The sequence below is a fragment of the Astatotilapia calliptera genome, chromosome 11, assembly GCF_900246225.1.
Source record: "Astatotilapia calliptera chromosome 11, fAstCal1.2, whole genome shotgun sequence".
In the NCBI taxonomy this organism is placed as follows: domain Eukaryota; kingdom Metazoa; phylum Chordata; class Actinopteri; order Cichliformes; family Cichlidae; genus Astatotilapia; species Astatotilapia calliptera.
In genome coordinates this window covers 11,797,280-11,820,590 of record NC_039312.1, presented here as the reverse complement: position 1 = coordinate 11,820,590, position 23,311 = coordinate 11,797,280, and the positions used below count along the sequence as shown (strand labels likewise).

The 23,311-nt window shown below is 41.5% G+C and overlaps 1 protein-coding gene across 6 annotated transcripts in view; it reads left to right on the top strand.

Annotated features, from left to right (window-relative positions):
- ulk4 (unc-51 like kinase 4) overlaps window positions 1-23,311 on the top strand; it is a 106,655-nt gene that overhangs the window by 80,843 nt on the left and 2,501 nt on the right. For 5 of the 6 annotated variants that reach the window (XM_026185486.1, XM_026185487.1, XM_026185489.1 and 2 more), the window contains 4 exons: window positions 3,389-3,555; window positions 5,366-5,467; window positions 8,211-8,405; window positions 17,814-17,902. In XM_026185486.1, the coding sequence (XP_026041271.1) occupies window positions 3,389-3,555; window positions 5,366-5,467; window positions 8,211-8,405; window positions 17,814-17,902 (553 nt within the window). The remainder of the gene's footprint in view (window positions 1-3,388; window positions 3,556-5,365; window positions 5,468-8,210; window positions 8,406-17,813; window positions 17,903-23,311) is intronic. The other variant, XM_026185491.1, reaches the window with a different exon arrangement.

Here is a 23,311-nt window from a genome sequence, read left to right as displayed (position 1 = left end):
TCGGGTGTGTGGGAACAAGGATGCATCTAAAAGCTGCAGGACGGTAGCTCTCGAGGACCGGGATTGGGCACCCCTGGTGTAGACTCTGAGCTTTCATTTGAGGCTGTCTTCATTTAAATTTGAGGAAGGGTTTAGAAGTTTCAGCCGCCCATTTTTTAAAAGGACCACAAGTAATTGGCCATGAAATGGCTTTGACTCAAAGGCAATTTCATGGGCAGGTGTGGGCAATTCCTTCATTATGTCATTACCAATTAAGCAGATAAAAGAAGTTGATTTGAGGTGTGGTGCTTGCATTTTGGAAGATTTTGCTGTGAACAGACAATATGTGGTTGAAACAAGGATCACTTGTTTCACCTGCATGGAAAGCAGGTGAAACAAGTGATCCTTACGCTGCAGAAACAGAAGAAAACCACCATTATCCGTGGTGAAGAGAGCCCTTCACAACAGCCAACCAGGTGAACAACACTTTCCAGGAGGCAGGCATATCAATATCCAGGTCTATAATAAAGAGAAGACTGCATGAAAGTAAATACAGAGGGTTCATTGCAAGATGCAAGCCACTCATAAGCCTAAAGAATAGAAAGGGTATACTGCAATTTGCAAAAAAAAAAAATCAAAAAAAGGCAGCACAGGTCTGGAAAAACATCCTTTGGACCGATGAAACCAAGAACAACCTCTTCCAGAATGAAAAGGAGGAAACCCAGCAGCTGGTGATGTCCATGAGTTCAAGACTTCAGGCTGTCATTGGGTTTTCAAACAAGTATTAGAAATGATTGATTTTACTAATGGTTTTACTAGTGAAAGATTTTATTTTCAGTTCTTTGTCCAATTACTTTTGAGCCCCTAAAAAGAATGGATTGTGTTAAAGTTGCCTCTGCACGAAGACTGTAGGTGCTACCATTACTTTTTTTCTCAGTTTAATTTTAATGTGAATTTTGACACAAGAACATAACTTTATAACAAAGAACAGATGTGTTGCTTGGAAGAGCCAGCTGTAGGACTCAGGATGACTGAGGATAAGGGCTGAACAGATGGAGTGAAGGGCAGGCGATGGTGGAAGCATGGTTGGTTGGATGGACAAGAAGCAGCGAGCCATAGCAGAAGCAGTGTTAAGTAGGAGTGAAGGTTTGTCTTTAAGGGTTAGGGTTAAATATGCAAACTATTGCATCCCATATGTTTTTCTTAACACCTTCTCTTGACCTTGACGTAAAATGTCATAAGGCCCCCAGGAAAGAAGAGGAATCTATGAAACCATAACCATTTGTAAACACTTAGGCTTTATAAATATGCATCAATGGCAGATGCGGCTCATTAGACTTGTACAATGTGGAGAAAGTTTTGGACCATTCCTCCTACAAAACTGTTTTAGTTTATCCATATTTCTAGGATGTTTTCAATGAACAGCTCTTTCCTCATCATGCCATAACATCTCACTTTTTAAGGTCAGCACTCTGACTTGGCCATCCCAAAACATGAATTTTCATTCTCTTTCATCCATTCTGTTGTTTATTTACTAGTGTGATTTGGGTCAGTGTCTTCTTGTATCACCCAGGCTCTCCTAAACTTCAGGTCATGAACTGTTGCCCTGAATTGTGCTTTTAAAAGTTCAAGATACAATTTTGAATTAATCAGTCCCTCCATCAGGCCCCGAGGCCAAACATAGCTATGTGGATTTTTGCCAGAAAGTTCCAATTTTGTCTCATCTGTCCATGAAATATTTGTCCCACAAGCAAACCGGAAATGTGCTGCTTTATTTATTTATTGTTGGACAGCTTTTGTGACCTTCCATTAACACCATTCCTAGTCAGTGTTTTTCATTGACACACAACACAAAGATTTAGCAAGGTGTAAAGCTTTCTGCGGGTGTTTTACTGTCAGTCAGTAGTTGCGGTATTGGTGTGATATCTACAGATTGTCCATTTACTCAGTTTGTAGACAGCTTGTTTCAGTGCCAGCTGATGCATACCTTTGCATATGCTTTTGTAACTTTTCCACCTTTGTCCACCCTTAAAAAGCTTCTGTTAAAGTCATTTTAGTGTAATTAAGGAATAATTTCTGTCTTTTTTAAAAAGAGCACACTTGGTGAGTAGTAATAATCAGCAAGTATCAGCAGCATAATACACAAAAACTATCTAAGTGGGACTGTGTTGTCAAGTTGCATTAACAGGACAAGTCTTTTTTGATTGAACAGTCAAAAGTAGAGCAGCTTGTCTAATTAATTATGAGATTGTTTGACAGTGTAACAGTACATCTCGCTGACAGCAGGCAAACTTAATGGCTTTCTAGTGTCTGCAGTGTTGCACTTTCACTCTCGAAAATAAACACACGACATCCACAGTCTAAATAAAGATCTGTTGGAAGACGAAAACAAAACTGGGTGTATTTTCCCTAGTGAAGACTATGATTTAATACACATGGTTATATAACTAAGTTTTTGTGCACAGAAGTAGAAATGAAGGACAAATCTGGGCGTATTGATTGTCTAGGTATTGTTATATTTATGGGCACTGCATGTGTCATGTCTTCACTGTGACTATCCTCTGTGTCACTTTAAATTTAATAGTGATATAACATGGGTTTGCACTTTAGTAGGTGCTATTCATAGCTTTGCAAGAGGTAACAACCTCATGTTGTACATTGGACAGTTATGTAGGGAGAGACTGAGTGAGGTGAGAGAACAGACAAAAACAATAAGAATGAGTTTTTGGATGAGTATGTAGTGAGTTGCCTTGTTGCCTCTGCTGCCCTTATGTACTTTCTCATTAAGGGACTGTAACCCTGCACAGTTCAGTGTCGTATTCAAACAATTTCCTCTGATGTGCAGCTTGGTAATAACAAAATGTTAATTGAATTAAGCTTGCATATAGGCAATCAATCTGCTCTGTAGCTGAATCAGAGCCTGAAGTTACAGATATTTATTGGTATAGTCTAATTTGTTTCCAGCTAGAGAAACATTTTTGGTTCACATGAACTTAAAGATGTTCTTGTGAATGTAATAATGTAATTGTGGTAATGTGCGTGAATTGCCTGAATTGCTTTTTGTTTCTCTTTGTTTAATAAAATGTATCGTGAACACAGGGCCTCAAAAAGACAAACATCTAATATATAGATCATTATAACATATAGAATATATTAACTGATACAATTTGTATTAAACTGGTTAACGATTTTTGGCAGTTAAAGTGACAAAGCCGTCCTTAATTAGGTTCTCTTACATTATTATCCTTATTTTTTATGTTCACGGCTTAATAGGTTAACAATTTATATAGGCTGACAAGTTCCCAGAATGCACTGGGCATATGCAAAGCTCTGCAAAAATACAAGTTACCAAGAAAACTAAGAAATCATAGTTCAGATACAATCTTCTCCACTTTTCTTGAATACACAGGGCTTATTGAGGTGGTGGTTTGCACCCTCTCAGAAGCTGCGCTTGCTCATCTAGATAGAGAGGAGCATGCTGGAAGGAAGGTCGGCCACGTTGTGCTACAAGCTCTGTTGGAACTGCTTCACAACGTCCTTAAGCAAACATCAGTTGTTGTCCGCTCTGCCCTGCAGGTATGAACACTCAGACACACCTGATGAACACAAACTTTACAGCTGACTGATGTCCCTTTGTGATTTCATCATGGTCCTCAAAGATGCACAGAGAGCAAACAAGAACTGCCATGTCTGAAAGATCATCGCTAGTGATGTGAGCTGGTTCTCCACCTACAACCCAGCAGTTTTCAGTTAAAGAGTCACACCGGAAGAGATCCAGTGCGCACACTGCAGAGGTGCAAGTGCAAGAGGAAATAACAGGAGTTTAACTGAAATAGCAGCCAAACTAGAAACTGTGTGAGCATACCAGAGAAGGAGATCATGAAAGGGAGATCATTCAAATTTAAATCAAGTGTGTTTTTTGATATTTTTATGGGCCCATTCCCCTAAAAGAAACTTAAAGAAAACTAAATATTAAGGAATCCAGGCATAATTTCAGTATCACACACTTTCAAAACGCTCAACGGTCCTTGCAAAGACATCCTTAAAGAGCCACAAGCCTTAATTTAGAAAATAATACTAAATTATTGTTATTTGTTAGGTTTTTTTGGCTTCATCTTGTGAAATTGGTCATTTTAGGCTCATGTATGTCCTACAGTGATTCACCACTTTTTGCCAACTTCATCTTTGGTGAGTGCAGATTCACCGACAGAATCACAAAGTGTACTTCCTCAAAATGTTGCCCTTGTATCACGTCCCTGAAGGCATGTGTCTGTGTGTGTTTGAGTGTGTGTGCCCCTTGAAGTATACAGTGAAAGCTAGCAGGTTTAAGCAACTGCAATATTGAAGTTGTGGACTCAGGAGAAAGGGTATGAAGTCCTGAATCCCTGGGACGCGCACACACACACACACACACACACACACACACACACACACACACACACACACACACACACAAGCATGCACAGAGGGGCCTGTCTGGCTATGTCCCTGCGGCCTCATTATCACCGCTGGCTTTGTCCTTAGCTTGCCTCACTACATACACATCCACGCGCACACACTCACACTCTCAGATTGGCACACACACATCAGCCCCCATCTCCCCATAGTGTGCACCCCAGCCCAGCACATACATATTAATGCCCGGACAGGGGGTGGGGGGACTAAAGTGAAGGCAGGGTGAAAGACTGGGTGAAAGAGAGGACAGAAAAAAGAGAAGGATGGGTGGAGAGATAGGAGAGACTGAGATGGAAAAGGCAACAAGCAGAATCTGCAGCGGAAATCAATTCTGCGAGAAATGCAAAGCTCATTAAAAAGAAAACTTCAGCCCAAACCAAATTAATTTGGGTAATAAGGTCTGATAAGGAGAAAGGACGTGACTAGACCGTTTTTCTCAAAATATTACTCAGTTGGTCAAGAGGGAGCATGTCAGAGATTATATACAGTACACTACAGAAGGAAAAAATAGGACAAGCGTAGCAGAGACTTTGGGAAAGAGACAAAATATGTGCTGTTATTAGCCCATCACTAATTGGCCTGAAGTTCCACTACAGGCAGGAAGTAAAGTAAAATAAGCCAAAGTAAGTCACAGAGGTGCTAATAATGAGGGGCAAAAGAGATGATGCCTTAAGAATGAGATGCAAAAATAACTTTGTGGCAAAAAAATGTTCAGCTTATGTTATCCTGAGAACTTAAAGAAGGTTTAGAATAACATAATATGTAGAAAAATTCCCTGCCTTCATCTATCAGGGTGTCTTTCTGTGTATGTCTCAGTTTGTCAGAATAAGTCTTGGCAGGTCCCTGGATCCATCGTTATTGACTGTCAAATCTCTATAAATGATTTAATGTGTGTGTGTGTGTATGTGCGCGTCTTTGCACGTGTGTATAGAGCCAGAGGCTATCTTGTCCAGCAGCAGAGACGGAGGCAGCAGAGAAGCTGCTCCGAGCCAACAGACCCCTGAGCCAACTCAGCACACACCTCATTCACATGGTGAGACCAACACTCACAGATCCTGTGCATGTCTGCGCATGTAAATGTGTTGTATGCATATATATTTTTTATGGTTGTTTCTGTTTGCATGTTTATATACATGTAAATATATGCTGGATACAGTGGCAAATATTGTGTTCTTGTACATAGTGCATTTAAAAAATGTATGTTTTTTAAATGCACTATGTTGTGCAGAGCTGATGCTCAGGTGGATAGGGCACATATCACCTGGGCTAAAGCAGCTTCCTGCTTGTATCCAGGCCAACCAGCCCTGGGTTCCAGTGTTAACACATGTCCATCTCTATTATGCTACCTGAATTAGATAAAAGTGCCAGTAACCAAAACATTAGTGACCTATACAGCTCAAAGTAGGTTATTCTTTAGTTATACACTAGGTCTCCAAATAAATCCATTAAGATCAGCAAAATAATCAGCTGCATCTGCATCTTGACTAAATATTTCTAGAGAAATATCTCACTGCACCACACTGTATGTGTTTCTTTGTTATTGTAGGAGTTAACTGGACAGTTGAAAATGTGTGCATGGACCATCTAATTCCTTCAATTAGAAAAGCTGTGTGCTTCGTGAATATTGTGTGTCTATTTAAAACTGATGATTGTCTACGTTTACTGAAGTAATTGGTTTGCAGTTATTACAGTTATTAATCCCAGGCATGTGCAGTGTCTGCTGGTACTAACACAGAACCTGATGAAGTCTAAAAACAGAAAGATAAGCATTGCAACAGTGTTGGCCTTTTGTTATCTCTGCAGCCAGTCAAACATCCATACCCACTGACACTAAACACAAATAAAATTGTGATTAACGATATGGCGCCTTGCAATGAGATCGCACCAGCTGGAATGCTCATCAACATGTTGATGTTCTTGCCCCTGAGTATTTAGTAGTCATTAGTACATTATTATATGAGTACTCGGTACTTAGGCCAAAAAGAGAGGGTACTATGAGGCAGCACACTTCTGGGAAGTCTACGCCAGAGAGATGAAAGAGGAGGAGACTGTGGGGGATTTTAAAAAAAAAAGAAGTCTCCAGGGATGGAAACAGACACTACACTTGACACATCGAGTGTTGTTTGGAAAAGTAGGCTGACCGAGCAGCTGACACACCCCCAGCCTTTGCATATATCTATAGATAGATAGATAGATAGATAGATAGATAGATGGATGGATGGATGGATGGATGGATAGATTGGAATCAAATGTAAAATTGAGAAGTAAAGGTATGAAATTCTCCTTGGACTCTGGCCACATTGTTATTAGTCTCATTGTGTATTCTCCCATTTAGTATCTTTTGGTTGTTGTTGTACTTTCAAACTGACAATGACAGAGGATACAGACAGGATACTTTTTTTTTTTTAACAATGATTTATTGATTTTTTTGGAACAACACAAACAGCAACAAATCAGCACAACAAATACAAATAAGAAAAAGAGAAGAAAAAAAAAACAAATACAGGTACATGAGTTACAGATGTACATGTCTGGGTCAAAATATGTACAGTGTTTCACATTTGAAGTCAAGGGAAAGAAAAAAGGAAAAAAGTGGGGGAGAGAAAAAAAATACAGACATTAATTATTGTGTTTAAAAACAAAATGTGATCCCCCTTTATGTAATAGCACAGCAAGGTCACGAGGTTGGTGATCAAGCAAAGGCCGCCATATCCTACAGAATGCATCACAATTGCCCTTTATGATGGCACTAAGGCGCTCCATTGGCAGCACCTTGAACATGTCTCTGTACCATTGTGTAACAGTGGGGGGCTGTCTCTGAATCCATTGAAACAATACACATTGCCTCGCTAAATGTACCTAACAAAAGCATCTGTACAGAAGACAGAGAAAGGCCTTCTATAGATAGACCCAGAACGAACAGCACAGGGTTCAGTGGGATCGTCTGGTGAAAGATTGAGCGAAGCTCTATAGCAATACTTTTCCAAAATCTAGTAATTAAAGGACATTGCCATATGCCATATCCGTATTGCACTTTACACAAAATGGAGAAATCTGAGTGATGAATTTTATTTAGAAACTCTGGCGTACGCTGCAGTCTATGTAAGATTCTGTAATGGCTTTCCTGGAGTCTGTTACAGGAAAACAATTTCTTGGCAGATCTAAAAGTTTTGGACCATGCTTCTGCACTAAGCTCAACTTTGAGATCGATTTCCCATCAAACCCTGGCCTTATCGGTGGTTACAAAATTTAGAGTCATTAATTTCCCATAACAAAGATAGATAAATTTCTTTTTTGTGATTATTTCCTCATTAAATTTAAGACAAAAGCTTTCAATGGGGCTCAAAACAGGTTGACTGAGTGGAAATTTAAGGGAATTTACAAAATGTCTTACTTGCAGAAACCCAAAGAAGTGTTTCTGTGGTAAATTATATTTAGTTTGAATTTGATTAAAGGCCATAAAAATACCCATTTCAAACAAATCGCATATAAATCGTATATTTTTAGAATGCCAATCATCAAATATACTAATGCCAATACCTGGAAGGACAGCTTTATTCCTAATTAGAGGCTGTAGACAGGATACTTTTATGTTTTGTTGACTGCCAATTTTACTTGGATTCAAAAGGTACCTGGGTGCCATTACTGATTCTACAGATTTTAAGATCCAGTACACATAGTAAAAAACTTGATGCAGAACCTGAGTATCCAAAATAGAAACATGTTCTCTTATACTTTAATCTCTGCATATATTCACTGATTATCTGTCCATGCAGCTGTCTGCTGAGAACCAGGAAATCTGGGAGGAGTCTGTTCATTGTCTGTCACTGCTGGTCCAACTTTACTGTGGAGAGGGTCCTGACTGCCTGTCGCCTTCCTGCTTACGAAGCTTCTCGCATGTGCTGCGCACTCGCATGCACACTGAGACGCCCCGAACACAACGTACAGCTCTTAAAATTATTAAACGACTAGTAAGTAAACATCCACACAGACGGACAATCTGAAAAGCTTAACTGAACACACTGACATTTTCACATACACACGCTCATCAGAGCTCATGAACATTTTTTTGGACGTATATTTTGTGTTCCATTTGTGTTGAACCTTGGTTCTATATTGGTAATTTGAGCGCCCTGCAGATTTAACATATTGGAATTATAGACACATACATATATGTGTATAAATTATAAAAACACAAGAGTCAGTTCAACTGTGCTGCTGTTCTGAAAAAAACGTGTACTTTCACCCAAACGAGACTGACAGAGAGAGCAAGGCAGAGAGGGAAAAAATTTTGGTTTTCTATCTGCCTCTCACTCTGTTCAAGTATCTGTCCAATTTTGTCTCACAGTCAGAATGATTTGTACTACAGACCAAAGCTAGCCTGTAGTACAGTGTACTGCAGTAAAACACATTGAAATTTAGTAAGGCTAAGGCTCCCCAGACAAAACAGAAACATTATTTTAATCTGGTAGCAGTGGGAAGGACTGAGCAGCTGCGGCTGGCATTCAGGATTTAACAAGGCGACAGTTTCTTAACCCTGACAAACAATAGCAACGTTTTATGTGTCTAAAACAATTTAATATTAATAGGAACATGCTGTGAATTGAGTGAAAATGTTGGCCCACCTACTGATTCATTTGAATTTAAAACCTTGTTAAAATGTTAACTAAACTGCCAGTAAAATATTGTCTGACTAAGGCAGTTAGTTGTGCAGTAGTTAGATATTTGGTAGACATCTTACATGCTTTGCTAGCAAATGAGTTCACATTGAATGTTTTTGTGTTAAAAGATTTAAGCCCAGTGCCAGCCCTCGTGGCCAAGTAGTTTACGGTTCATGTGACATAGCCGCAACCCGGGTTTGATTACTTTCTCAGTTCAACCTCACCTATTGTCTTCACCCTGCCAGGTGGGTGGACGGTGTGGACACCCAAGTTTGTGAATGCAATAACTTGAGAACGAAGTAATGGAGCACTTTCAGATTGATACCATAAGTGCATCTACTAAAAATCTCTGACAAGTTGGAATCTCAGTGACTTTGAACTCGAGGTCAGGGGTCAGAGGTCAAGTGTTCTGAAAATCTTCTGAATGTGAAACAACGTAGGAGTTTCAAATTGACACCTTAGGTGTATCTACTAGGAGGCTGAGGGCTATCACTGACTGCCATCGTTATTTTTAAACCATGATGTCAGCGTTATTTGGACATTAATTGCGTTGTTCTAGTTGTCGAAACTTAACCATACTTAAGAATAAGTTAAGTGTGTTGATATTGGATTTTTAGTGCGCCCCAGGGCAGCTGTGGCTACAATGTAGCTTGCCATTGCCAGTGTGTGAATGTGTGTGTGAATGGGTGAATGACTGAATGTAGTGTAAAGCGCTTTGGGGTCCTATGGACTAGAAAAGCGCTATACAAATGCAGGCCATTTACCATTTAATCAATCTGGTCTCTGAATGTAACCCACTGAATTTAATTTAATTTACTGAATACATGTCTTTTTAGAGATTACTGCTAAAAAAAGAGGTAGGGTTGGTGAGTCGGTCCAGTAAAAATGCATTTTAGGAAATCAACATGAAGTTAGAAAAAATAGCTGATTGTTCAGCAGACCCCTATGAATTATGTAAAATGCATTTGTAATGTTTTGGCTTGGCCGCAGGGTCATGAGATTCTGCATGTGGGATACAAGGTCAGCTGTCACCCTGAGATCACATGATCTGACTGAAGGCTGTGCCTGGAAGCTACCGTGTGTGTGTGTGTGTGTGTGTGTGTGTGTGTGTGTGTGTGTGTGTGTGTGTGTGTGTGTGTGTGTGTGTGTGTGAGAGAGAGAGAGGCAGTGTTTGCGTGTACTCGTATATTTTTGATTCCTCTTACTAATTATTTCTAGCCACCTGAACCACCCACACACACGAACTGTCACACACGAGCTCTTAGACGTATCTCTTCCTCTTTCTGTCTGTCTGTCACACCACATTTGTCCTCATGTGAAAACTCCCTTATTACTCCCCGTGCTAGTCAACAAAGTAACATCTGTGTGTGTCTTCTCTGTCCTGATCACCACCCTGGGCAACAAACACACATCACAGCAGTTACTTTCAACTATGTAGCAAATGAGAATATGTAGCTAGTGGATGAGTCACCAAGCAGCATCCCGCACGGAGTGAGCAGCAGAACTCATTTATTTGCTTAGAAAAAGCCTCTGCGTGCATTTGGTCATTTCACTCATTACAACAGTTAATTTAAAAGATTTCATTTTTAAAGGTTTGGCTCTCTCTCTCTGAGTGCTTGTTCTAGTTCTCCCTCTCTCTTGCTCGCTATCTCTCGCTCGCTCTCGCTCTCTCATTCTCTCTTTATAGAGTGCTTAACAAAATTATTAGACCACCTGTCACAAAAGAAGAAATCTGTGAAAAACTTGATTAAAAATTACTGAGTTAACTGAACTGGATCTGCATTTTTATACCTAATATCGAGCCGGTACATTGGACTTCTCTGAACAGTCAGAAATTAAAGCATGACATTAAACAACTAAAACTAATTTTTCTGTTCAGGTATCCAAGTAAATAATTGTTGTTTGGCATTTTAATCAAAATATAATAATATGATTAATTATTGTTTTTCTAATTTGTAAAACTGTAAATTAAAAACAATTCATATTTATAATATACATATAATTATATTTTAAAATTAGAAATATCATTTTGATTAAAGAGTGTAGACATACTGGTGGATTAACCATTACAAAAACATAAAACATGATACTGGTAATTATCCTTACTGTTCATTTAGAGCAGCTGTAGCATAAACCTTACATTGGGACGTGGTCTAATTAATCTGTTAAGCACTGTATGTATCATAGACAGTTAGTTCAAATGTATCAAAACATATCCATCACCCACAACATGCTTTTATACAGAAGACTCATATTCTCTTTCAAACACACATTTACACCCTCAGACAAGTGTCTGCCCTTCAGAAAAAAGCTTTTTAATTATTTTTCATTGATTTCAGGGCTCTGATAATCTCTATCAAAGATCCTGCTAATAGCTTGGAAACTACAAGGGAGAGGAAATGAAGAATGTATCATGTTGGATTTACTACAATTTTCAACTTGTCTTTCATATTTGAGTAACAACTTGCAAAGACCTACAGAAAAACAAAATGCTAATTAGATTTAAAACAATACGTTTTTGAAAATAATAGGCATTTCTTATTTTTTTTTAAATAATATAATTTCTCAGAGTTATTGGTCTTCCTCTGGCCTCTCAGTTTATCATGTTCAGTCCCTGATATGAAAAATATCTTTAACAAACTCAGTTCACACAAAACCTCTTTTAATCAACTTAACTGTAATTTAACTTTTTCAGCAGCTATAGCGTTCACTGATCTGATATTTGGATATTTGCATATGGATATGTAAGCCGTGGTTGACATTGTCCTGTTTTTTCACTTGTGTCCTGAAGCTTTGTCCTCTCTCACCTCCAGAGGCTGAAATGTCTCAGCACACAGTCTCAAAAATGTCAAAGCACATTATGTCCAATTATTGTAACCTTTTACGGTGCTCAAGCCAAAAACATGAACCTTTATTTATCTTTTAGTCCCTGTTTGTTTCCAGCTTAGTTCGACACCCATTAGAATTTCCTTGGAAGCTGATGATTTCATCATGACCTATTTTCAGTGGGAAAACTTTGTGGGATTTCCTTTACCTTTAGGATTGATTTCATCAAGATAATTTCCCCTGTCATCAGTGCCAGAGAATTACTAAGCAGATGGGAAAAGTTTTGTGAGTTATGTTTCAAGCCTTGCTTTTGACTCCAAGATAATTCTCGAGATTTTTTTAGGTTAGAAGCTCTGCATTTTTAGACCTGAGTATTTAAAATAACTGTAAAACAAAAAAAATCATTCCTCACTAGACTCTTACTCAAACGCACACACATACAGATCACAGCAGTGTCTATATCTGTGCACGTCTCTCTTTCTTCCTCTGTCTGATCTCAGGTACGTTTTTCCTTGTTTGAACTGACTGTTGAGACAGCCCTGCTGTCTTTCTGAAAGGCCACACGTCTGCCTGTCCTCTGCTGTGTGCCTTGAACGCCTCTCAAATCACTTTAAGATCAGTATTATTGAGTTAGGGTTGGTTGGCTAGAGATGGAGACACATGGAGGATAAGGAGGTGGGGGGTGGGGGCATCTGGAAAGCAAGGATGAAGGTTTGGTAAGTAGGTATGTTTACGTGTGGTTTCCATGCACACATAAATAGCCCCTAATCATGATGGGAAATTCAAAACTATGTGTTTGTGAAAACATGAAGTGCAATTCACAGTTTCACTTACAGCTTTTCACTTCAAGCTTCCTCCAGATAAAAAATTCAGTCAATCCCCCCCACCTGCTAATGCCTCTCAGAAGAAAGAATTTGTTGGGATCCTTTTTGTTAATATTCAGAAAGACAACTTCCTGTTGAAGAAGTAACTTTACCATGAGAAGTTGAATTTTTTTCTTCTGTTTTTCAAAAGAGAAAAAGAGAAGAAACATAGAAACAGTTGACATTAGAGGGAGTTCCCTCCTGTCTCCATATTCCTGTCAGACTGTCCAGTTTCTAGCATCATATGCCCCACCGCAGCCCCCTCTTTGTCTCCTCCTAACCCCGTTTCTTAGCAACGAGCATGCTGTGCCGCCACAGAGACACAGGTGATGATGTCACTGGAGATCAGAGAAAACGCATCCAACAAATAGACAGGCGCATATGCACTCACACATTAAACATCTGAAGAGACATACGCCGAGGCATTTTTTATTCTTACAATACCGTTTTTGTAACACAAACTTTTTCAGCAGTATGAAATCAGACCTTAACCTAGCTTTGTGTTAAAACGGCGAGAACTATTCTGTGTGATCAGTGAACACACCCTCACACAAGCCTGGGGTCCAGGTGTTCCTGGGAGGGTGAGGAGCCTAGACATGGTGTGAAGAGACATGTCAGGACAGGAGTAAAAACAGAGGAAAGACAAAGAGCAGAGATAAATAATGTAGTCTGAGAATTCAGTGAGGGGAAAAAAGAGATATGCTTGTAAGCTGATGCTTTAACCTAGTTTAATGTACTGTAGCAGAATAATTAAATAGATTTATACATCAGTAGAATTATGAGTAATATTAATACCAATAAGAAGAGTGGTCCTATGAAGAATGCAGCCACAGTTCTGTTTTAAATATGGCTTTAGACAAATCAAGTCACTTATTTGTTTCTGTGATCCATTAGGATCCCACCAGCTTCAGCTCTAACCATAGATACTATTCCTGGCGTCATCCATACATTCATATGCATGTGTGGACTTAAACGAACCCACTCTTCTTAAATCATTGAAGTTCATAGAAACCTTACAATAGGACATTAAAACAAAATGCAATGATGAAATTTCCAATGATCCAAAGAACATTCATTCTTTAATGTCACTTCAATTACAGCCTTGAGGAAAATGAAGTTCATCTCAAGGAGTTGGATGCTTTGGAGCAAAGGCATATATATGTATGTATATATAAAAAACACCCAACACGCACCTGCGGGTGGTTTATCCTTCAAGCTCAGGTCCTCTACCAGAGGCCTGGGAGCTTGAGGGTCCTGCGCAGTATCTTAGCTGTTCCCAGGACTGCGCTCTTCTAGACAGAGATCTCCGATGTTATTCCCGGGATCTGCTGGAGCCACTCGCCTAGCTTGGGAGTCACCGCACCTAGTGCTCCGATTACCACGGGGACCACCGTTACCTTCACCCTCCACATCCTCTCGAGCTCTTCTCTGAGCCCTTGGTATTTCTCCAGCTTCTCATGTTCCTTCTTCCTGATATTGCTGTCATTCGGAACCGCTACATCGATCACTACAGCCGTCTTCTTCTGTTTGTCTACCACTACTATGTCCGGTTGGTTAGCCACCACCATTTTGTCCGTCTGTATCTGGAAGTCCCACAGGATCTTAGCTCGGTCATTCTCCACCACCCTTGGGGGCATCTCCCATTTTGACCTCGGGACTTCCAGGTTATACTCGGCACAGATGTTCCTGTACACTATGGTTATGGCGTTCCATGTATGCCTTGCCTGCTAGCATCTCGCACCCTGCTGTTATGTGCTGGATTGTCTCTGGGGCATCTTTACACAGCCTGCACCTGGGGTCTTGCCTGGTGTGATAGACCCCAGCCTCTATGGATCTTGTACTCAGAGCTTGTTCTTGTGCTGCCATGATTAGTGCCTCTGTGCTGTCTTTCAGTCCAGCTTTGTCCAGCCACTGGTAGGATTTCTGGATATCAGCCACCTCCTCTATCTGCCGGTGGTACATACCGTGCAGGGGCCTGTCCTTCCATGATGGTTCCTCGTCTCCCTTCTCTTTCTTGGGTTTCTGCTGCCTGAGGTATTCACTGAGCACTCGGTCAGTTGGGGCCATCTTCCCAATGTATTCTTGGATGTTCGTTGTCTCATCCTGGACTGTGGTGCTGACACTCACCAGTCCCCGGCCCCCTTCCTTCCGCTTAGCGTACAGCCTCAGGGTGCTGGACTTGGGGTGAAACCCTCCATGCATGGTAAGGAGCTTTCTTGTCTTTATGTCAGTGGCTTCTATCTCCTCCTTTGGCCAGCCTATTACCCCAGCAGGGTACCTGATCACGGGCAGGGCGTACGTGTTGATGGCCCAGATCTTGTTCTTACCATTCAGCTGACTCCTCAGGACTTGCCTGACCCTCTGCAGGTACTTTGTGGTTGCAGCTTTTCTAGCGGCCTCTTCATGGTTCCCATTCGCCTGTGGGATCCCCAGGTACTTGTAACTGTCCTCTATGTCTGCAATGTTGCCTTCTGGTAGTTCAATCCCCTCAGTTCTGACTACCTTCCCTCTCTTTGTTACCATCCGACTACACTTCTCCAGTCCGAACGACATTCCAATGTCATTGCTGTATAGCCTGGTAGTGTGGATCAGTGAATCGATGTCTCGTTCACTCTTGGCATACAGCTTGATGTCATCCATGTACAGGAGGTGGCTGACAACTGCTCCGTTCCGTAGTCGGTATCCGTAGCCAGTCTTGTTAATGATCTCACTGAGGGGGTTCAGGCCTATGCAGAACAGCAGTGGGGACAGAGCATCTCCTTGGTGACTTGTGCTATGGGCTTGGAGTTGGCCTCTAGTGTTGTACGCCACATCCCCACATCCCCATTGAGTTCCTGATGAAGGCTCTTAGGGTCCCATTGATCTTGTACAATTCTAGGCATTCCAGTATCTAGCTGTGGGGCATTGAGTCATAGGCCTTCTTGTAATCAATCCAGGCAGTGCACAGGTTGGTCAGTCTGGTCTTGCAGTCTCGGCTGACTGTTCTGTCTACCAGTAGCTGGTGTTTTGCGCCTCTGGTATTCTTGCCAATTCCTTTCTGTGTCTCGCTCATGTATTGACCCATGTGCCTGTTCATCTTAGCTGAAATGATGCCTGACAGGAGCTTCCATGTAGTACTGAGGCAGGTTATTGGTTGGTAGTTGGAGGGGACCGGTCCCTTCTTGGGGTCCTTGGGGATCAGGACCATCCGACCTTCGGTTAGCCATTCCGGGTGTCTCTCGTTAACTAGCAGCTGGTTCATTTGTGCTGCCAGACGCTCGTGGAGTGCAGTCAGCTTCTTTAGCCAGTAGGCGAGAACCATGTCGGGTCCTGGTGCTGTCCAACTCTTCATACTGGAGACCCTTTCTTGGATATCTGTGATGGTTACTGGACCCTGTTCAGGGAGGTCGCTGTGGTCTGCCCTCAGAGCCACTGAGTCATTGCCGTTATGGGTTGCGTCCTTCTCCCATATGCTCTTCCAGTATTGCTCCGTCTCCAGCCTTGGTGGTGCTGTTCTCTTATTATTATTGTTCCCTTGCCACTGAGAGTACACCTTTGCTGGTTCTGTGGAGAACAGCTGGTTTATTCTCCTGCCTTCTATCTCTCTGGTGTACCTCCTCAAGCGGCTGGCCAAGGCTGTGAGTCTTTGCTTGGCAGTTTCCAAGGCCTCAGGTATGCACAGCTTGCTGTATTTCTTATGCACCTTCTTTGTCGCACCTTTCTGCACCTCCGTTAGTTGGCTAACCTCCCTCCGTGCTACTTTGATCTTGCCCTCTAGCCTCCTTCTCCATGGAGGGTACTGCCCCTTGTGGCTGTTCAACTTGTAGCCAAGCATCTCACTGATCACTGCTGCCGTATTGTAGATCAGCTTGTTAGTGTCGGTAATCGTGGTTGTAGGTATTGTCCGTAGTGCTGCATTAACATCATCTAGCAGACCTTCTGAGGGTACTTCACGTAATCTTGGTAACCGGCTACGCGGGATCCAGGTTTCAAGCTTGGCCATGATCCTATTTTTCAGGTCAGTTCCTCTCGCACTCAACGATCCTTCTCCTATCCTATTGGGGCTATGTACCCAATCTCGGGTGGGGGTGATGATATCTCGCCCCTGACTTGGCGTCCTGACTCCTCCTTGCCGTAGCATTTGTGTTGTACCTCGTCAATCTCTAGCTGTGAGAGCAGTCCCTTCTTTCGAATGTTGGAACACTGAGCTACTAGTTGTTTCGCCGTCATTGTGGATGTTGGGTATCGAAGAATCCATAGGTCCCTCATCCTATTCATGTAGCCCCTTCCGCCGGGGTTACTTGCGTAGTAGCATTCCAACAACGCCCTGTTTTCGTCTCTTGCCCACCGATGCCTTCTTGTTCCAGTAGCCCACTTTTCGTCAGGGTGCCCTGGTTCCTCAACACCTGACGCGGACCTTGTTGATCCGGGCGACGTCCGAGCCGGCATGCCTTCATATTTATCTGTCTCGCTCATGTCTGCGGTAGGCTTGCTTACCATAGGGGGTCTAGCCTTAGGACCCTTACTGGATACAGGCAGGAATCGATCCTGTGTTCCAAAGGCGTGTAGTCTAACCACTACGCTATCCAGCTGCTATATATATACATATATATATATATATGTATATATACATATATATACATGTATGTATGTATGTATATATATATATATATATATATGTGTGTGTATGTATGTATATATATATGTGTGTGTGTGTATATATATATATATATATATATATATATGTGTGTGTGTGTGTGTGTAATTAGTCAAACAGACCACAAAAAGAAACATTATATTAAGTATTCTTTTAAGGTCACAAGGGTTAAACAGAGAGCTGTGCCAGAACTGACTAAAGGTTAAAGTTCACGTTTTCTCGGCTTTGAGTGATGTGCACATTTCACCACAAACTTAGTAAGGACCATAAGTAAAGAAGTCATCACTTCTTATTAAACTGTTCCAACAGCGTGTCCTGTAAAGTAACTCTCTGCTCTTATACATGCAGGCTGGGGTGAACATTTATTCAACCTGTGTCGCTCACTTTTTTCAGGTTCAGGCTACGGACAGGTCAGATTGGAGCGAATGTCCTGAGGGGGCGGAGCTAATGAGTCTACTGCACGATATGACCACATCCAACAGGTGCATGTTTCTGCTGTTTGTGTGTGTCTTTTAGAGGATCAGCTCATTATCCATCCCAGTAATTTGATATAACACAAAGGCATCAGCTGCTACCCGAATCAGGATTCCCCCACTTCCTGTGGGATCCTGAGATGATTCCAGGGATACATTTGTAAGAAAATGTCTGTGAACTTATTTGTATTACCATGATTTCTGCACTGTTCTTGTCTGATAGAAAGTTACTTACTAGATAATAACAGTATACTTAGTTTCAAGATATTTGCTGTCAAGTACACTAATTAAGGAGGTGAGACTGTAAGTATGGGTTGTTGAGGTGCCCCTCAAAATCTGCTCCACTAACAAAATATTGGTTGGTTTGAACTTCTGATAAAAGTATTACAGCAATACACAAATCTGTAAAAGACTACAGAAGCATTTTTGAAGATCTGGATGTTCATCTTTATACAATAAGATAAACTACAAATGGAGGAAACTTAAACATCAAATAAGATTGGTGTCAATAAAAAGCCATGAAAAAAGCCATATCGGCCAACAAAAAAAGAGCAAACATACTGGGAAACACCAGCGCCTAAAAATAATCTCAGTGGCACGTCCCACATTTCCAAAGAATCCCACTGATGTCTCACAGCACTTCAGAGATGTGAGCAGAGGAGACAAAAGTTTTAAATTAAATGAAACGTAATTATTTGTAAGGGAAAACAAGAAACTTAAACCAACAACAAAACCTCATCCCAGCTGTAAAGCACAGTGGAGCAAGCACCATGGTTTGGAGCTGTTTTTCTACATTATTTACTGGACACATTGTGGTCAGTAGAGAAACCAACTGAATTCAAAATTGTAAAAGAAGAAAACAAATAAATAAAAGCTTGACAGGGCTGGGTCATGTAACTTGAGAATGGTTCAAACAGCAATCATAAATCAGTTGAAGGGTTAAAAAAGAAGGATATTCAAGTTTTGAATGGAAACGTCAGAGTCCTGATCTTACACTGACTGATGATGTGACAGGACCTGAAACAGAGAGGTTCAGTTAATACATCCCATAATTATTAATGAACTGAAACTGTATTGTAGGATTGGTTTTCTCATTTTTGTGTAAGTCTCATAAAGAGCTACAGGAGACATCTGAGGTTTACCAAGTTTTAAAAAGTGAGCGATTATTTCATGTTTTCTACACTTGAAAGAGCACAAGATGATTCGTTTTATATCAGTCTATAACTGTGACTTACAGTGTTTAGACCATATGAGTAATAAAATGAGATCTGATCATTTTATTCCTAAAAAATTGTAATTGTATCAAATCTACAGTGGGGCAAAAAAGTATTTAGTCAGCCACCAATTGTGAAAGTTCCCCCACTTAAAATGATGACAGAGGTCAGTAATTTGCACCAGAGGTACACTTCAACTGTGAGAGACAGAATGTGAAAAAAAAAAATCCATGAATCCACATGGTAGGATTTGTAAAGAATTTATTCGTAAATTAGGGTGGAAAATAAGTATTTGGTCACCTCAAACATGGAAAATCTCTGGCTCTCACAGACCTGTAATGTCTTCTGTAAGAAGCTTTTCTGTCCCCCACTCGTTCCCTGTATGAATGGCACCTGTTTGAACTCATCATCTGTATAAAAGACACCCGTCCACAGCCTCAAACAGTCAGACTCCAAACTCCGCCATGGCCAAGACCAAAGAGCTTTCGAAGGACACCAGGAAAAGTATTGTAGACCTGCACCAGACTGGGAAGAGTGAATCTACAATAGGCAAGCAGCTTGGTGTGAAAAAATCAACTGTGGGAGCAATCATCAGAAAATGGAAGACATACAAGACCACTGATAATCTCCCTCGATCTGGGGCTCCACGCAAGATCTCATCCCGTGGGGTCAAAATGATCATGAGAACGGTGAGCAAAGATCCCAGAACCACACGGGGGGACCTGGTGAATGACCTGCAGAGAGCTGGGACCAAAGTAACAAAGGTCACCATCAGTAACACACTACAACGGCAGGGAATCAAATCCCGCAGTGCCAGACGTGTTCCGCTGCTGAAGCCAGTGCATGTCCAGGCCCGTCTGAAGTTTGCCAGAGAGCACATGGATGATACAGCAGAGGATTGGGAGAATGTCATGTGGTCAGATGAAACCAAAGTAGAACTTTTTGGTATAAACTCAACTCGTCGTGTTTGGAGGAAGAAGAATACTGAGTTGCATCCCAAGAACACCATACCTACTGTGAAGCATGGGGGTGGAAACATCATGCTATGGGGCTGTTTTTCTGCCAAGGGGACAGGACGACTGATCCGTGTTAAGGACAGAATGAATGGGGCCATGTATCGTGAGATTTTGAGCCAAAACCTCCTTCCATCAGTGAGAACTTTGAAGATGAAACGAGGCTGGGTCTTCCAACATGACAATGATCCAAAACACACCGCCCGGGCAACAAAGGAGTGGCTCCGTAAGAAGCATTTGAAAGTCCTGGAGTGGCCTAGCCAGTCTCCAGACCTCAACCCCATAGAAAATCTGTGGTGGGAGTTGAAAGTCCGTGTTGCTCGGCGACAGCCCCAAAACATCACTGCTCTCGAGAAGATCTGCATGGAGGAATGGGCCAAAATACCAGCTACTGTGTGTGCAAACCTGGTAAAGACCTATAGTAAACGTTTGACCTCTGTTATTGCCAACAAAGGTTATGTTACAAAGTATTGAGTTGTATTTTTGTTATTGACCAAATACTTATTTTCCACCCTGATTTACGAATAAATTCTTTACAAATCCTACCATGTGGATTCATGGATTTTTTTTCACATTCTGTCTCTCACAGTTGAAGTGTACCTCTGGTGCAAATTACTGACCTCTGTCATCATTTTAGGTGGGGGAACTTGCACAATCGGTGGCTGACTAAATACTTTTTTGCCCCACTGTACCTTTAGTTGCCCTCCTTTATTCAGCCTACGTGACAGCAGCCTGTCAAAGACACCAGCTACTCTCCCTCCTCCCTGATGAAGCGACTCCCTCTGTTAGGGCTCTGCTCAATAAGCAATCATGGCAAGTTGCTCTTAGTCTCACCTGACAGAAAGGTGAGACACAGAGAGTCCATCAGCTTTCTTTAGTCTGTGAGTGCATGCAGTATATCTGGCTATGTAATCCATGCTTTCCTATTTTGTTTTTGAGACCAAATCTCCAAACATACCAATAACAAATGATTCTGGATTTTGATACTGCCCATTCCCACATCTTATTATTTCCATGCATGTCAGAACTGATCTTTGTCTAGTTAATTGACAGGACATGCGCCTGTAACAGAGCAGGGTAGCTTAATGGCAAGAAAAAGCTCTGAGATGAAATATGTACACTATTAAAAATGTATATTTAAGTCTTGACATCTGTTACCAGGGACAGGAAACATAATCTGCACTTCTCTCTTTTAAAGAAACACCAGTTTTGAAACTCCAACAGCCCTCTTTTATCTTTAATTATAAAATATTTTTTTATATATGTGTTTTTTATATATGTTTTACTGTATATATGTCCCATGCTTCACTCTATGGGTCAGTATTAATACAAATACAGTTGTCGCCTCCACCCGCCTTTTCATATATGTAAAATAATGACTTCTTTTATATTTACCATATGAAGGAGTTTGTGTGTATGTGAGTGCATGTTTTCATGTGCACACCTGCATCTCTGCATCTGGCTGTCTTTTATAAGTATGTCAGCCAGTTGTGTTTCCCCTCATAGGGCCAAGGCTTTTGTCACCGTAGTGACCGTGCTTCTTTTGATCTTCTGATGTATGAGACTAGCAACCTTTCACACACACACATCCACACATGCACACACACATCCACACACAATGAATACACGCAAATAGAGTCCTTTATTCTCATTTATATACAAACTCTCTGCAATCACACATACACCCTGTCAGATCAATAATGAAGGTGTATTGTTGCCCTGCTATAGAGGCCTCTCCTATTCTGTGCTCCCCGCCTCCCTCTTTTCTCCTTGGTCACCCTTTTCTTCCCCCTTTGTCACCATCCTCTCCTCCTCCTCCTCCTCCTCCTCCTTCTCTCTTTCTCCACAATTTTCTTTCCTTTTTCTTGGTTTTCTTTCTTTCGTTCCCTCTTGTGCTCTCCCACTTCTCTTCTCTCGCCTCATCTCCTCACTCTCCTGTCCCTCTTTGGTAGATGAAAGCACAGATCAGCTCCAGCCTTTGAAGTGGCAGAGACTGGCACCCTCCCACTGGTTTAGCAGGAGGAGGAGGGGAGCAGAGGTTTTAGGAGAAAGGGCAGGAGATGAGAGGAGTTACAAGGAGAGAGAAGAGGAGTGGAAAGGGATGGGAAGAAGGGTTGAAGAGAGGTTTTAATTGAGAGGATGAGAGGAGCTGGCGCCGAGGTAGCAGACGGAAGAAGGATGGAAAAGAGAGAGGGGAGGTCTGGGCTAAGATCCTAACCCAAATGATGTCATTCACACTTTGCCATGGCAACCTGAGGAATGCCTTTTCAAAACCTCAAGCCTGACCAAGGGTGAAGGGTGGGGAGGAGCAATAGCGTATACTCCCCGTTCCTGAAGAAAAAGCATTGAGGTTCTCAACATAAACCTAGTTAATGCTGCTTTCAGTGAGTCAAAGCCTCAGTAATATCTGCTCAGACAACAAAGACAGATCAGAAAACTGCACAACTCTTCTACAAACACACTCTGAGGTCAATCATTCAGAATTTTATCAAAATGCAAACATTAACATGGTGAAACTAGCTGCAGTGTACACATGCGGTACCATTAAAAGAATAATAAGCTGTCTGATCTTCCTTGAAAGTCTCTAAATGTAGTGGTGGGCTGATCACATCAATCTCTGGGTTGAATTAAGCAGCTAAAGAGAAAATACTTCACCCATGAAAAGCAAAAGTTTACAGATTTAAAATTGGCGAGCCTCCTTTGTTAACCATTCAAAGTCATCTCCATGCACTTCTGCACTGCTTCCAGCACTCGGGTTAATTTTAGATTGCTTCATGGGAGTCCCACTCTGAACACTTACCACATACCCATCTGATATTAGCTTGGACCTCAGGCTTGTGCAGAGAGAGCACATTATCTGGATCTCTGGCTAAGCTCCAGAGAAGAGTCTGCAGTGTCTGAGCACAAAGGTGTATTGTGTTTTGGTTGTGTTATTTAAAATGGCTTGTACACCATACATTTGTCCCCCGGGATTAGATTATCAGCAGTGACTTTCAATACGATATCTTGAGGTGTCAGAGGGAGGACTTTTGCCACAAACACAGTGAATTCCAGTGGCCAGCAAACCACATTTTAAATTTTGCTGTTGTTCAGTCCTGATCAGCACTATTGTTGCCAACCACTCACTCTGCTCATGAGGTTTGGCTCCCTGCAGCTTTGTCATTTTCCCCAAACAGAAATTCAAGTTGAAG